At 35.9% G+C, this 17,628-nt stretch overlaps 1 protein-coding gene across 1 annotated transcript in view; it reads left to right on the forward strand.

The window, feature by feature from the left end:
- Positions 1-9,190, forward strand: part of LOC135205362 (prohibitin-2-like) — a 35,702-nt gene extending 26,512 nt beyond the window's left edge. The window contains exons 4-8 of the mRNA XM_064235851.1: positions 4,169-4,252; positions 5,362-5,487; positions 5,625-5,732; positions 6,231-6,308; positions 8,716-9,190. Coding sequence (XP_064091921.1) covers positions 4,169-4,252; positions 5,362-5,487; positions 5,625-5,732; positions 6,231-6,308; positions 8,716-8,817 — 498 coding nt within the window. The 3' untranslated portion in view covers positions 8,818-9,190. The remainder of the gene's footprint in view (positions 1-4,168; positions 4,253-5,361; positions 5,488-5,624; positions 5,733-6,230; positions 6,309-8,715) is intronic.
- The last annotated feature ends 8,438 nt before the right edge of the window (positions 9,191-17,628 follow it).

The following is a 17,628-nucleotide window of genomic DNA, read 5'->3' on the forward strand; positions in this document are numbered from 1 at the left end:
CAGAATCTCACCTGCCCCAGTATCTCCAGCACCTTCTGTAGGTTCTGCCTCACCTAAAGACTCACGCGTGCCCCAACATCTCCAGTAGTATGTTCTGCCTCACCCAGACTCACCTGCCCCCCCCCAGTCTCTCCAGCACCTCTGTAGGTTCTGCCTACCTAAAGCTCACCTGCCCCCAAACATATCCAGTAGTATGTTCTGCCTCACCTAACAATCCACCTTGCCTCAGCTCTCCCAGGTAGTAGTTTGCCTCACCTCAAAGAATCACCCTGCTCAGCATCTTCTGGAGGTTCTTTTTCTCTTCACTAACCTCCCCCAGTCTCTCCAGCACCGCAGCTTCCTCTCCAGTGTGCAAGCCAATCAAATTAATAAAGGTAAGGAATTGTTCTCTCGTTGTTATTGATAGGTTATTTACATTAAATCATGTGGTTTTTTCAAAATGTTCCGACTTACGCTGAAAATGTGTTACGACGCATCTTAAGAACGGATCAACGTCGTAACTCGAGGACCCCCTGTATATATAGAATATAGTATATATATATCTATATAGATATATATATATATATAGATATATATATATATATAGATATATATATATATATATATTAATATAGATATATATATATATAAGATATGATATATATATCTATATATATATATATATATAGATATATATATTATATAGATATATATATATATATAGATATAGATATATATATATATATATATATAATATATATATATATATATATATATAAGTAATATAATAGTATAGATATATATATATATATATATATATATATATATATAGCTATATATATATATAGATATATATATATATATAGTAGATATATATATCTATATATCTATATATATATATATCTATATTATATATATAATATATATGATATATATATATCATATATATATATTAATAATTATATATATATATATATATATATGGATATATATATAATATATATATATATTGTAATTTTTTTATTATAATATATAGAAGATAGAATATAGAGATAGATATAGTATAATATATAGATATATATATTATAATTATATAATATAGATATAGATATATATATATATTAGCTATATATAGATATATATAGATATAGATATATATAGATTATATATAGGATAATATATATTATATATATATATAATAATATATATCTATATTTATATACTACTATAAATATAATATATATATAATATATTATATCTTATATATATATATATATATTATATAATATATATATCATATATAATATATATCATTATACATCATACTATAATCTATATTATATTATATATATATATTATATATATTATATATATATACTTCTATAATATATATAATATATATCTCTAGTTTGTTTATAATATATATATATTATATATATATATAATTATATATATATTATATATATATATAAACAAACTAGAAGATGGGATAAAGTTAGGCTATTGTAATTTGGCCTGTCTCCCTTGCTGCCTGGTTGTACGCTGCTGGGCTACACCCATTACAAGCGAAATTGAAAAATATTTTCAAAATATTGTCGTATCGGTATTAATTGCTAACCCCATCGTAAAATCAGATTATTGTAAGACGAATTATCGTAACTCAAATACTACCTGTATCTCGTAATTTCTACTCTGTACTCTACCTACATAAAGTTCATTAGTTTTTATATATATATATATATATATATATATATATATATATATATATATATATATATATATATATATATATATATATATTATATAGAACAATCATTCAGCTGCAAAATTGAGCTGTCTACCCTGAAAATTGTGGAGTTACGCATCTTAGAACAAAAATGGTTTACTGCAAGGAGTTTTCTGCACATATCATGTAGGCGACTTTTTTTTTTTTTTTTTTTTTTTTTTTTTACTGCTTTGTCATTCACAATTTTTATATTTTCCTCACTATAATTGTAACTGTGTGTATTTCAGTAACTAGGTCATTTATCTTGGTGTATTATGGAGTTACAACAATGATGTATGCAAAACTTTTTTGAGGGAAAGTGCAAAATTTTTTATGTATCTTGTAATTTCTACTCATTATTTCACCTACCTTAGTTATTTTGGGGTATTTTTATGCCATTTTGTAGAGCAATTATTCTTTTGAATATTGAAACAAAATTGAGCAGTGTCCCTTGAAATCTGTCAGAGCTATGCATCTTTGAACAAAAGTAGGTAACAGTAGAAATTTTTTTTGCAGATCCCATGGGTTACTGGCACTTTTCTTACAGGAAATGCAATGCTACTGTGTCATTAATTTTGTTTACATTTTCTATGCTATTGTTACAATTTTTGCATTGCAAATACGTAATTTACTTGTGTGCGCTATGTATAACAAACAAAGACTATCACAATTAGCTTTATTTTTGTACATTTTTTTTGGAGGGGAAAGATTCAAAATTTTCTTGTATCTTGTAATCTTGTAATTTCTACTTATTATTTCACAGCCATAAAAGTTATTTTGGCTGGATTTTTAAGGCATTGTATGGAAAAATTATTCAGCTGCAAAATGAAGCAGAATTGAGCGGTCCATCTTGAAAATTGTCGAGAGATATATATGTCGTTGAATGAAAAGAAAAAGTTTTAAACTTTTCTGTTACTTCTCGAGCTGCTGTCGCTGCCCACAGACATAGTTGTTCAAAAGCAAAAGGGTTTATAAAAACATTTTCCTCAAGCATAATAATAAAAGAAGTTTTTTTACTTGAAGGAATTAATATTACTTTTTAATGCGAGTGATATTAAAATCTAAATACATTAGATACATTATGATAATAAACTAAAGTATATACAGTGGACCCCCCGTATTCACGTTCTCCGGATTAGCGGACTCACACATTCACGGATTTCTCTCGGGAACGTTTCCCTGCATTATTCGCGGAAAATTCACACATTCGTTGTATTTTTCTATGAGAAATACCCACAAATTCCTGGTTTTTGTTATCAATTTCATCATAAAATGCACTTTTTTTGTTATAAAACTATTAAAAAAACCAAGTATGGAAATTTTTAGTGGTTTTTCTTAAGTTTTAACTAAAAAAATAGGCTGTTTTTAGCGTTTTTAAAGGGGTTCCAAACATTCGTGGATTCTAACTATTCACAGGGGGGTCTGGTACGCATCCCCGCGAATACGGGGGGGACCACTGTATATATACATGTTTAATTTTTTCAATCATGGTTGTTTGTATATCTGAAAGTTTATAAGTAGAAGACCATATGTATGTTTCTTTAATACAAATTCATGAACAGTTTTGCAGGAAAATTGGTCTGATTAGTTTTTAATTAAAATTTGATATCGACACTGGTGAGTCAAGGCAAAGTGGTGGAATGATGCATTTGACTTGCTGGTGGTACAATGCAGGGAATGTGTTAAAGTACTATTAATGATTTAATATATTCCTACAAAGATGGAGCTTAAGATGAGTTGGAAAACAGAAAATTTTGCACAAAACAGACTAGATGTTAGATGGAGAAATATTGAGGTTGAGTCTTTTAAGTACGTATTAAGGAAAGTCTGATGATTTGTATACATGTAGGAACAAATGGCCCACCTCAAGCCACCCTTCATTCTGCTAACTGGGCCAAAAGGTACCGACTGCATGGCAGAGCTTCCTCCCCTACTGTCGTTAGTCAACTGCAAACAATAACTATCCTTCTTTTTAGTTAAAATGGCCAGTTCCAGCTTCCACTGAAAATAAATCCCATATGTAAATAACCTAAGGTTTGTATGTTAAGGAAAAATATAAATTACTTTAAATAGTATTACAGAAAATGATAATAGGAGTCATATGGTGGGGCAGTGAGAATTGATACTATAAGAGAAATGGTAGAAGTACCATATGTAGAAGAGATAATGAAAGAAAAAGGATGATTGCTGGTATGCTTGTCTTTTGAGGGCACCCAAAGTGATACAAATTTTTATACAGGAGGGCCTGGAGATTTGTGGAAGGGAAAGTATAGGAAAGATGTGAGTTGTGAAATTTCACTGAGGCTCTTTATGTCATCTGAGATTTGTAAATTTTTCTAGTAGTGATTTGATACAGTAAGAGTTTTGTTAGCTTATCTGTGATTAAATAAAGTTTTTGGATATTTAATATTTTCATTTTTACAGGTTCTTCCCTCTATTTGCAATGAAGTCCTGAAATCAGTTGTAGCCAAATTCAATGCAGCACAGTTAATCACAATGAGACAACAGGTAAGTCGATGTTTACTTTTGTATTAAGGATGTTATGTAGTTCATTCGAGTGTTGAAAGTGGGACTTTTAGAAACCCATCAGCTATGTAAATGATTTCATGTAAGGGAGATGAATACTACAGTCATAGGTTCAGTTCTGATTATCGTAAGTGACAGATTAGCACTATTAATCTATATTACGATTGAGACTAAGGGCAGCTTTGTTTCTCAGTTTCAGTGGAGGTAGGTTGTTCTTCATTTGTGAATTCCATTTATTTGTTTTCATAGGTGACTGAATGTTAAGACAATGAGATGGAATAGGAAATATTGTTTCTGCCTTATCCCTTCCTCCTGTCCTCTGGTTCTTCCCACTGTTTTATCTATTACCTTCTGTCTCAGTCTACAGATCCCTATAAAAGGGATGATGGGAAGTCTATCCCCCTGTAATCCTCCAGAATTCTGTGGAATGTTCCTTCTGTAGGAGCAACACTTGCCTTCCTGCCTCTTTGAAGTGAGCTCTAGATTTGGTCAGATTAGTTATTCCCTCTGCATGTCCATCTCAAAGGCTTCTTTCCCAAAGGTTATATCTGTGACGGATTTCACCTGCGATTTCTGTTATAGGTCCAGATCCCATGCACGTTTTTGATGGTGTGCTAATTAATTGCTAGTACGCTTCCTTTCAACACCTCCGGTATCACAACAATACCTGTCAGTCTGTGAGATGGTCATCCCACCATTGGATTATGTTTCCTTGGCAAAGGTTTGTAATCTCATATGAACAGATAGTGAATTCAAGGTAGTTTGTGTTTTTCATAGCTATCCATATGAGCATTTTGTATTAATCCTACCCTAGCCACCCACTACAGTTCCTGTTACAGAAGGAAAAAGTGATTACTAACAGGTAAGTGGTGAGTGGTCATTACCTTGCCAATCAGCCATCGGCCAACAATTAATCGTCTTGTTACCTAGTCCGTTGACTGTTTCCAACCTCCACTGAATAAACTTTGCAAAGAGCTCAGTTATCTGTGAAATATGAACTAGTAAATCATTATCAGAATCATTTGATTAGTATTTAGCATCTCAATTTTTAACTCCATATTTTGGTTATCTATGAATTTCAATTTTTCCAGGTGTCTCTTATGATACGCAGAGATCTTACTCAAAGAGCGGAAGATTTTCAAATCATATTAGATGATGTATCAATCACGGAATTGAGTTTCGGGAAAGAATACACATCTGCCGTAGAAGCTAAACAGGTATGCAGTTTAACATTGTGTTTTTATGTTTGTATAGTTACCTGTTTTGATGATAAAGCTCAGGGGATTGTCAGTTGGTGCCTTCTGTGTTTCAAAATACTTTTGTGTGATATAGTAAAGTTGGATTTTGTCCCTAGGTAGCACAACAAGAAGCCCAGCGAGCCTCGTTTGTGGTAGAAAGAGCCAAGATGGAGAGACAGCAAAAAATTGTCCAAGCTGAGGGTGAAGCAGAAGCCGCAAAATTGATATCCTTTTATTCAGCGCAGTATAAAGTGTCTTGAGTCTTGGCAGATTTCATATTGCTACTGAAAAAGTTATAGGGTCACACTTCCTTAGAATTCTTGTCATTAGTGGTTGAAGATTCCATGTGTACACACACACACACTCTCTCTCTCTCTCTCTCTCTCTCTCTCTCTCTCTCTCTCTCTCTCTCTCTCTCTCTCTCTCTCTCTCTCTCTCTCTCTCTCTCTCTCTCTCTCTCTCTCTCTCTGCATTTATGTATTTCTTTTGGATATTTACTATCTTATTTCCTTTGAAACTGCAAGTGGATAACATTCATGTCATTTGATTTGGTCCGGTATGAAATGCCTGTCATCCCACTTCCTCAGTAGATTTTAGTTTACTATTTCACTTTCTGATACTTTTGGTAATATTCCAGCTTTGTCAGTGGGAAATAGTCTTGAAAACAGTTTCCTAAATAAGAAGTGTTTTTGTATCTGTTTATTTCCTTAACTTTGTCTCACATAGGTAATGCAATTAATAAGAATCCTGGCTATTTGAAGCTGAGAAAGATCAAAGCTGCAGCAAGCATCGGTAAAACGGTAAGTTTTTCTTAAATTCATGTAACAGCTGTACTACTTCCTTTGCTAACTCCCGCCCTTAAAACTATTTAAAAAAGAAATTTTTCGTTGGATGTTTTATTTTTTGCTAATGGCCCTCTTTTGTTTAATCTGTCTTCTAAAATTTCAAGAAATTAGGTTTTCCCCCACTTGTCTCTCCCATTGAAAACATGCACTCCTTGGCTGTTTATTTTCCCCTCTTTAAATTATCTTTAAATGATTTCACTGTAGCTGACCTTGTTAGTGGGCCTTTTGCCCATTTTAACATTGCACCCATCATTCTATATGCATTGTCTGGGCAGTTCAGAAGTACCTGAAGATGGGGAAAACTAGTTGATAATAAATTTCATGGAATGACCATATTATTGGTCTGGCTAAATCTGCTTCTAAGGGAGTGCGGGTCAGGGAGTAGTCCCCCACCAAAAAAAAAAAAAAAATTTCTGGAAGTCCATAATTTCTGTTAACCAAAGTCAATTCTTTGAATAACATCTAATCGGGTAGAAGTGCATAGACCATAGTCCCAGTTTTTATTCTTAATATAACTAAAATAACATTTTTCTTCTTAATATAACTAAAATAACATTTTCTCTTCTTAATATAACTAAAATAACATTTTCAAGTATTTCATCTTCTATATACTTATATGTGTATATGCAATGACATTTATAGAAGAAAAGGTCCACTTTTGGGAAAAACGATCCCCCCCCCAAAAAAAAACTTGCTATGTGCTTGTGTATGTACTGTTGGTCTCCTTTTGTTTAATGAACAACATATTAGTTTATCTGGAGAAACTGTTATTTGATTGTATTTGACAGTTAAATCAAAGTGAAGCAGAACAGTATTTCAGTATGGACTTTCTTGAACTTCATTGTCTGGTTACCAAGGATACCACTGACAGAATGGCCTGAGGCCATTGCTTTATGCCTTTTTCTTCCTTGATTGTTACTTAATTCCAATTATTACCAGTAATTCCAATTATTACCAGTAGTTCCAATTATTACCAGTCATGTAAGAAAAGATTATCAGATGGGCTCTTAGTTATTTGGTCTCATCAAATTATAAATACTACTTGTTGTACAGATATTAGTTAGGCCATTGCTCTTGGTTTATTTTTTATTGTATTCCTCTTCCCCTCTCATATCATTATTTTTCATGTTTAAGATCCCAGAGAAAAATTTTACTTTCTTGTCTCCTCTGTCACCAGGACCAAGCTTATTTTGTCCAACTATCTTTGAACAGTTCTTTTGGGAAAAAAATTGAACAGTATAAGTTGTTCCTCTTTGTGTGTTTGTGTGTTGGGGGTGGGAGTGTTGGCAACAATTTAGTAAAAACTATTAGAAGTTATTAGGCACACCAAGTTCATGTTGCTTTTGAATATTACCTTTTAGGTAAAATTCAGAGCTCAAAATAAAACACCCCAAGACAATAGTGGAATGTTCCCGAATTGCAGTCTTTTGTCTTTCGGGCAGATGTGTGCTCATCTAACTTCTGTGTAGATGCAATTCTGTCTTCTTTTTGCATTAGTCAGACTTGAACGCTCTAAAAAGGTGCGTAATCTCTTCAAGCGCAGTTCAGGTCCAAGGTCTCTGTAATTATAAATGAAGTTAAATTTGACTCCTTGTAATGGAAAGTTTTAAATGGAATTATTTTGAAAATCATGTCAGTTCGTGAAAGCCTTTAATTCACAAAAAAGTCCTTATATTTTTTTTCTTTAATTAATTGGATACTATTTGAGTATTGTCAATCTCAACCAAAGAGTTAATTGGATCCGTTAGTTTATAATTAGTCACGCGTTTCCTAGCCAGCACCTATGTTTAAGCATATCGGCTAAAAACTACTTTTTAGTGATACAGTTTCACAGCTCTGCTGACTCCGTATGGTTTTAGTTTCATCAGTGTACCTCACGTGGTGCACTGTAGGTATTTCTTGAGGTTCCTTGCAGCGTCCCTTTGGCTCCTAGCTGCAAGCTCTTTCATTCCTTTTACTGTACCTCCGTTCATATCCATTTCTTCCATCTTACTTTCCACCTTCTCCTAACAATTTTTTCTCAGTGCAACTGTGAGGTGTTCCCCCTGCTACATCTTTCAAACCTCCTTTACACTCGATTTTCCTTTCAGCGCTGAATGGGCTCGCAGGTCCCAGAGCTTGGCCTTTGGCTTAAATCTTTTACTATCCCTATCCTATCCCACAGCTCTACTGAATAAGCTAGAATTTATTGTTGCTTTTGTGGTTTCATGATCCAACCCTGAGAATCCTGAATCCCAAAAACTGTCAGTTTATTTAAATATAAAATTTAAAATAGTGTGATTGTTACCATGCAAGTTATGCTAATTTGAATTGTAATATTATTCTAATTATGTTTCATCATGGTTTCATTTCCTTTTTTCAGATTTCACAGTCCCAAAACAGAGTCTATTTAGGAGCTGACACCTTAATGCTCAACCTCAATGAGAAGGAATTTGATGACAATGTCATGCGAGTTTCTAAATAGTGAGACGTACTCTGGTTCTTGTAACTGTTGTCAGTTATGTTCATTATGTAGCAAGTAAATTAATTTTTTCTTTTGTTTCGCCATGGTAAATACATAATTTCCTTAGTACATTGTTTTTCATTTAATACAGCTGCATTACAAGAGTTTTTCTGTATATTCCTTTAGTGGTTAAATATGTGCATTGTCTTGTTTTGTTTACAAGTTTAGTTGTAATAGCCTGACAGTCAGTCATGTCTTCATTTACTGGAATTATATTTTTTTTTACTAGTATATCTATACAGTTTTACTAACTGCAATTCTAACTGATTGTGGGTTACATGTATATAAACTTTGGGCACTTTAGTTTGATAAATAAATTGTAAATATAGGAATATGCCAGAGTATTATTTTCCAATATTATGAATTGCAGAGTGGTGTGTTGTTGGAAATATATTTACACTCGATGGTACAGTACAGGCAAGTATCATCCCAGAGAGGGCAAACCCTTCAGTGGACTGCACTTCTTTACTTTTTATATTTATATTCGTCCATTTCATTTGGTATCCAACCATGAGATTGCCCAACATTTGTTAATTGACATTGCTCAAGTTTTCTCTTTGCTTAAAAATAAATCCTTCAGGGTAATGATGTGCAAGTAAGGAACTTTGATTTCGTGTAATCATTAAACCACTATGAATTACAATAATAATACTTTAGCCACCATTTTTCTTTCCAATATTTATCTTTAAACTAGTGGCAGATTTTATGGAGCAATGAATTCAAACCCATCATTGGGTTATGGTATTCTTCAACATAATATGTTTTGTCAAGGTAGTTCTGCCCTGTCTTTGATTTAGTTACACCTATGTTGACCCACGGATATTTAATGAATAACCTGCAGGATCCAGTCTCTAAGGAAACAAAACTATACTCTGTTTTTTTCTATGTCCATCCGCCTGTGTTGTTTGCATATGGTAACACTGTCCCTGGCTTTAAATAATATCCTATTTCAAATGTTAACGGTGTAATTCGCATACTGTAAATTATTAAAAAACACTTCATTTGTAAATGTACACCCAGATATCCTTTTATTTACCGAAAACTTACACATAGTGTAACTATTTAAACCCGGGACGCAGTGTTACCATGCGAAAACACCACAGGCGGATGGACAGATGGAAAAAAACAGTATAGTCAAAACTAGCAGTTGCATATATTTCATGAGAATGTCCAAACTTCATTGCAATGAGTGTCAAGTTTTTTGCGGGTGATATCAGTGAAGGAATTTTATTTTAATTCTTGAATACAGTGTACGTATTTGTAGCTGTTGATAAATGTGCCTATTAGTATTGAATGAGCACTTTATCATTCAAGCTTAGTTGTTGGGGACTAGGTACTTGTACTCTGGCCTGGAAACATGATCTGAAGTATTAGTACCACTTCTGTGAAAAGCTGCATCTGTCTATCCATTTCTCTTGGCGTCTTCCCACATTTAACAATATAGGTTTTAAGCCACTGTGTAAAGGTGCGTTCACACGGTCGAACAATGCCCGACGGACAAACATTGTTGCCATATCAAAGGCGAAGCAGGATGACGTCAAAAGGGTTGAAACAAGGGAAGTAGATCTGGCAACAAACTGTGGTACCAGTTGAAGTTGTATATCACTGTTCTTACTCTGCTCACAAGGCAAACTCTGGTAAGCAATTGTTAGTTGGCAACAATGTTTGTCCGTCGGACATTGTTCGACCGTGTGAACGCACCTTAAGTAGCAGTGTAATGAAACTAACCTTTAAAATTTCATAATTAACAATAAGGGTAGAGTAATGTTACGTATGAAATATTAAAGCAACTTGCGGAACCAATGGGTCCTTGAAGCGCCTCAGCGACGTGATTGGTATGGTATTAGCGTCCCACCTCGGTGGTCGTGGGTTCGATTCTCGGCCATTCCAGTGAGGAGTGAGAAATGTGTATTTCTGGTGATTGAAATTCACTCTCAACGTGGTTCGGAAGTCGCGTAAAGCCGTTGGTCCCGTTGCTGAATAACCACTGGTTCCATGCAACGTAAAAGCACCATACAAACAAACAAACAATGGGTCCTTGAATGCCCTTGTTGATCTTAGAAAATTTCATAACTTGAAAGACATCAGCTGTAGTGCCTGTCTTAAACCTCGCAAGAACCCAGAACTAACTAGAGTTACAGGCATAGCTATATGTAGCTCTACACCCTGTGCATGTAAGCTATTTGAAAGAATGCCGAATAACAGAATCGAGAAACAAAATTTCTTTCAACCAATAGGCAATTTGGTTTCAGAGAGAATAGAAGTACTTTTAGATCCACCATTAATGTTACGTAAGGATATCCAAAATGCTTTTGCCATCGAGTCAGGTCAGAAAAATTCATTGATGTACTGTAACCTACCATGTGGAGGGATAGTACATATTCTGAAGCAGTGTTTTTCTTGGAGCATTGGAGGCATATATATTCCTTAAAAGATTTTCCATCAGATAATTTCTACCTAGAAGTTCACATTATGATCACCATTGAGTTTGATTATAAACAACAACCAACACACCAAACTGAAAACTATGCAAAAAGCAATTATCTACTTTCCCCCATACTATTTGCAACAATATGTAATGCATACATACAAAAAAATAAGTAAATAAAATGCAGTTCTTTCATGTGCTCTCGTGTAAATAACAGTTCAGTGTGCAGATGGGTAGCCTAAATCTTTTTACCCAGAGGCTACCAAGGTTTTATAATCATTATATTTTTATACAGCAACTTCATCATTTGTTACCATATTGTATTACCATACAGAGGTACTAAATTTGTGTGTGAACGATTGACCTAGGTAATACAGACATCACAGCTATATTTAATACAGAGTGATTTTCTTGAATCTAATTAGTGTAAATTAATTTCTAAATACTCGATTTCTATGGGATAATGTTATTTTTCGTTATACGAATGGTTTTAAGTCGAAATATGACTTAAATAGGTTCCATCCAAGTGACCGATGCACGATAATTAAGTCATTAGCAACTTTAACTTATTTTTTATTTATTTATTTATTTTTTATTACCTCTGCTTCAGCAACGACTTGGAGCTTACATTTAGCAGTGTATTTCCTTGCCGACATTTTCTCCATAGCTAATACGGGTATAATTTAAAAATATATCAGCCCTGTTCTATTTTAATGTCTCATTTGTAACACATCTACGGTAAATGTTTAGTATCGTATGATGGTTGAAATGGCAAAACTGCCGTTTCTCCTTCGGGGTTTTTATGGCTGTGCTCGTTGACGCTACCATAATGTTATAATTCTCTTTTACTTTAGTTTTAACTTATTTAACCTAAGTAATTGCTCCGCGTCGGGGGCTAGTACTAAACACGGGGAAACACATAAGAACCCCCCGATCCCTGGTGGCTTTCCTATTCGCGGGACAGTTCCTTGCAGTCCTTGCGGAGTTGTTACTTGGAATTACATATTTAACTAGAAGATGGGATAAAGAGAAGGAGGACAGAGGTTAGCCTAATGTAGCTCAGTCTCTTGTGGTTGTATTAAGCCAACACTTCTTGTTGGCACGCGCCTTTCCCTTGTTCGGCCCGTAGCTTAGTCTCTCCAAACTGGAAGCCACAATACATGAGTATCCGCTATATTTAGTAAAAGAAAACGAAATTAACTAACAGTAAAGAAAATTTACATCAATTAAGGTATATACTGATTTGGGTAACTATTTTAAAAGTTATCCACGTTTTTAAAGTACCTTTTGCCCTATTTCAAGGACATTATGCTTCCACCACTATTTTTGATTACCAAAGAATAACTCTATACCAATTAAGAACTAAAAATGCGATATAAGGCGGAAAAGCATTTATTAAAAATTCTAGAGTGTATGTATGTATGTATGTATGTTATGTATGTACAGCCAGCAACAAAACCGGCGTCGCCCCGCCAAACCTGGCTTGGAGAGATCGTGCCCTTCTTCCAATGAAAGGTGGCCCATGGTCAAACAACCAGTACATGGTTAGAATGGTTCGAATGGGAGAGGAGGGAAATTACGGTAATCAGGCAAAGAAATGCACAATGAATGAAATGTATTTGGACAATGAGATAAAACAAGAGAAGAGAGAGAGAGAGAGAGAGAGAGAGAGAGAGTATGAGGAACAGTAACGAAAGAAATGCATACAGTGTGCAGAGAGAGAGAGAGAGAGAGAGAGAGAGAGAGAGAGAGAGAGAGAGAGAGAGAGAGAGAGAGAGAGAGAGAGAGAGAGAGAGAGAGAGAGAGAGAGAGAGAGAGCTTTTATTCCTGTTTAGTTGTTAATCTAATAGATATATTTGAGACCTTCTGCTTTAAGAAATGTTATCGTATATGTTTTTGAAAATAATTATTATGAAATCTTATCAGATCGTATTGTTGTAGATCGTTATATTTTCTATATAAAAAAGCCTTAATTAAATATTATTGGAACTGACTATTCATATTAATATTATTCAGACGGAAATGTCCTTTTTTCATTATCCTAGCTGTATTCTCTCTCTCTCTCTCTCTCTCTCTCTCTCTCTCTCTCTCTCTCTCTCTCTCTCTCTCTCTCTCTCCTTGCACGTATGACGGCAATGATGCCTCACTGCTGGGGTGTCATCACAGGGCCAAATCATTGCAAAAGGGTTTTGTTTAACCAGCAGTGAGCGCCTTCCCTCTGCTCATTGGCACTGCTCACCATAACAACACTTCTTAGAATTCCTTGAAACCGGTTTCCATTTGTAGTTCGTTTTCCGGAGGATCCCTCAAATGAACATTGACAATTTCACTCTTGATCTTCTTTTGTCTCTTAGGAAATCAGAGTTTTTCTTTTTCTTTCGATGTTCTTGCTATCCTTCTGTTTGACTTCTCTTTGGCTTATCTCGCTTTCCTCCAGCTCCTCTCATTTCCGCTTCCAGGACTCCTTCATGAATCCAGTCTTCCTTTATTTCTCGTCTCCTTGTATCTCTTCTCTGCAGACCTTCATGCATCCTTTTTCTGTTTTCTCTCAGCCCTTCTGTCAGCCCTCCTCCTCCTCTTCAGTATCTACAACTAATGCCATCTTAATTTCTTCTTAGTACATAGGAACGTTCTTTTTTACCTCTCGCCTTCCTGGAGCCTCCTGTTCTCTGTCTTTTTTAAGTGAGCAGTTATGCCGTGTTTGGCATTCTCAGGATTCTTTTTTAACCCCTCCAGAAGTATTCCGTCCTGCACCTGCAAAAGTACCCTATCTCTTCCATCTGCTTCTGAAATTTTTCTTAACTCTCTCTCTCTCTCTCCCCTTGCGCTTTTAACGGCATGATGCCTCACTGCTGGGGTGTCATCACAGGGCCAAATCATTGCAGAAGGGTTTTGTTTAACCAGCAGTGAGCGCCTTCCCTCTGCTCATTGGCACTGCTCACCAAAGAAAAAATTACTGTAGTTCTTGAAGTATCTCTCCAACTCTGAATTTATATATATTCAGAATTTCTGAATATATATAAATTTAGAATTTCCTTGACATTTGGTGGTTATTTGCTTTTCCACTTCCTTTTTGAACTAACTGTTTGGACGGTCCTCTGACAGCTTGTACTGTAGTTCTTGAAGTTTCGTATTGCCCTCCTCCTGAAATTTATCTATATTCCAGAACTTTCTGAATATATATAAATTTAGAATTTCCTGACATGGTGTTATTTGTTTTTCAACTTCCTTTTGAACAATAACTTGTTTGTGGACGGTCCTCTGACATCTTGTACTATGTTGTTTTCACATTTTGGAGGGTTCCATATGTGTACCAGACATTTGGTTTCCTCCTAAACTTGCTTTTATACCTTGTTGTTTGATGGCTGACTCTCTCGTGGAGGGTGAGGAAAAGAGCTTGAAGCGGGAGGTTGGTTTGAGAATCTGCCGGAGGCTTCGACTCGTCTCTTCTCGATTTCGAAGTCTTCCTCCTTCCTTGGAGACAGACGGAGACAGTGTGTTCGGTCGTCACACTGGAGTCGACGCTTTTCCTTCGTGAGGTCTTCCACTTCCTTCAGCAGGCGCTAGAACCTGAGCTCGAGGTTCTTTCCTCTCGGATTCGCGCTGCCTCGGTCGCGTCATTTTGTTCCTGGATGAGCCTCGCCATCCGCGAAGCTTATTCAGTCCTGAGCTGTTGGCTTTCTCCTTCTGTCGTAGGAGCTTCTCAGACCTTTGAAGCTGGCAGTTTGCCTTTGCTAACTGCACAGACAAATCCCTCACATAATGCATCGTTTTTCTGCCCAATTTCCTTTGTGTTGTACTTCATCTGGTGATTTTCTTCTGTGATCTTGAGGATCTTATTTTCCAGCTGTGTTTCTCCATCTTTATCGTTCTCCTTCTTCAGAAACAAAGTTTCAGCCTCGACCGAGTGGGCCCTCTCTGTTGCAACACCTCATGAGTGATCTGTCCAACGCCTTCATAGTAGTCGACCTCTGCTGCAACTGACGATTTGTTATGTCAAGTTCACCAGCTGGATGGTGTCTCGCAAGGCCTCAATTCTCTCGTCCACTTCCTTTTCCTCGGGCTCTTCAGCTCCATCATCAGACTGCAGCGTTGCCGTTTTTTCTTCACAACAGTGGCTTTTAGCAGTGTTACCATACGCAGTTCTGATTTTCAAAGAAATCGTAGTCGGAAGCGAACGTTCGTGAGCTTCCATTCCGCTGTCCTCTCAGCTCATGAAGGCACTTTTTAGGCAAGTGCTTCACAAACTTTCAACAAACGTTTTTTCACATACTTAGGAGGTCAATGATATTGTAAATCGATATACAGTAAATTATACGTTTTCTCATTCATTTTAGACCTGTCACATGCAGAAATATAGTGTTTTATAGCTTTATTTTCATAATAAAACATAAAAAGGCAAAGTGAAGAATTTTTTTTCTTCAGTGCCGTGGATTTTTATTCCACAGCGACGTGGCCTGTGGTCGGAAAAGCCACGGAGGGTTGCCAGATGTCACCACACTATTCGACGAAATTCTTCAAAACGGCAGCCCTGCATGATCAGAGATTTGCATCCTCACCAGTGAATCGGCCGCTACAGCAAACAGACTTCTCTCAGTAAATCGCTGGACATGTGGGCAACAACATCTGCAGAGGCCATACCCAGTTCTTACACACACAGTCCTCTCTCTCGATTCTTCTTTGAGTTTCTATATATCACGAGAGATATTTCAATTTGTCAAAATATATCAGGTAGTATTTTGAAAGATTTGGATAACGTCTTGGGGACTCTAAGTGTTATAAATTGCTGAAATAATCTCTCTCTCTCCTCTCTTCTCTCTCTTCTCTCTCTCTCTCTCTCTATCTCTCTCTCCTCTCTCTCTCTTTGCAGTGGCAAACGTAATCTTAGAATATTAAGGAATAGAGAGAGATGGATTGTATTTTAGCGCAGAAAAATAGTCTATTGGTATATATGTAAAATCACTCCATTTGGACCTGGAAATCTAATGTTTTTACCATAACTTTTTTTTCGTGTATAATGCCTTCAATTAAGGATTTTTTTTATTATTCTCTCCATCTATATACATATGTAAGGGTTACATTTAGAAATACATATATTCCATATGTATAAATAAACTAATGACCTAAGAGGTCACTGTTGAGATAACAAGGAGTGTGATAAAGCTTTACGATCAGGATGCAAGCTATGCTTGGGCGTATTGAATCAGCAGCACCCTGGTTTGCATTTGCCTGTAATAATCAAATCCATGGTTGTGTCAAACAGGTCACAGTGCTTCGCCTGAGAACCTATTGACCTATCTCCCACACAGATGTCTACGTGACTTCCTCTCACATGTTCGTCTGTCTGTATGTTATGTATGCTGAGCTAAGCTGTGCTCTCCTATACCTTTGTAAATGCATTGTAACTTAGAACTCTACTTTCCCTCATAGAATCAGGTTCTCATAACCACCTTCTTGCCTTCTACTCAAGAGATGTAATTTTGCAAATATACCATTGTTAAGTTATCATCATGAGTTTGAAACATCTCCGCCTTTATACCCAAGGAAGATACTGACTTAGAAATTATCGTCGCAATCTCAGACGAGGATGGGAAGTATACCACACGATAGTTGCGTATAACATCGCAGGTCTAAATAACCTCACAGTGCGGCCTCGTTATTCTAGGCATAGCACATTGGTGGCAGCTTACCGGGTAGACGCCATCGGAAGACAACATAGCTGGCTGCCCGGACTCGGACTATTCCACATCATCCGAAGACTGACGAAATGTAACATATCAGAAGTCAACGAAGGCGAGAGAATCTTCAAGCAACTTCGAATCTCTTATGGCAACATAAGAAACGTCTCTCATTAATAATCATTCGGGAGGGTGTATCATCATTACTGAGTGTCCCCGGCACTTCAAGAAACAAACCGGACGTGTCTGCAGTATCGGATCACAATGGATAAGGCAATGGGAAACGAATCATTCAACAAACAAACACCGAACGAGCAGAACGTGAACTGAGAATTCAGGTCACTGCGGAAAAGTGACATCGGAAACCAAGGCCGTGATGTCACCTAAACTAAGTACAATTCTTTATTCATTCTGGTGTGTGACTTTGAGTGTTCTCCATACACATGATCGATTGTCCATTATTCCTGAGGGTGAGTTATACGTTATTCTTAATCTTCCTTTCTTGCAGGAATGTATCTTCAACTGCGGATTCTCGCCCAGCAGGCCTTTTTGTCTTTGTTGCTAATTTTTTTTCTTCCAGAAGTTCTCCAGAAATATCCTATCATATTATCTGTTTTTAATCTTATCATTTTGGGGGACTTTGTTATTATCTGTAGCACATTTTTT

The sequence above is a fragment of the Macrobrachium nipponense genome, chromosome 49, assembly GCF_015104395.2.
Source record: "Macrobrachium nipponense isolate FS-2020 chromosome 49, ASM1510439v2, whole genome shotgun sequence".
NCBI lineage: Eukaryota > Metazoa > Arthropoda > Malacostraca > Decapoda > Palaemonidae > Macrobrachium > Macrobrachium nipponense.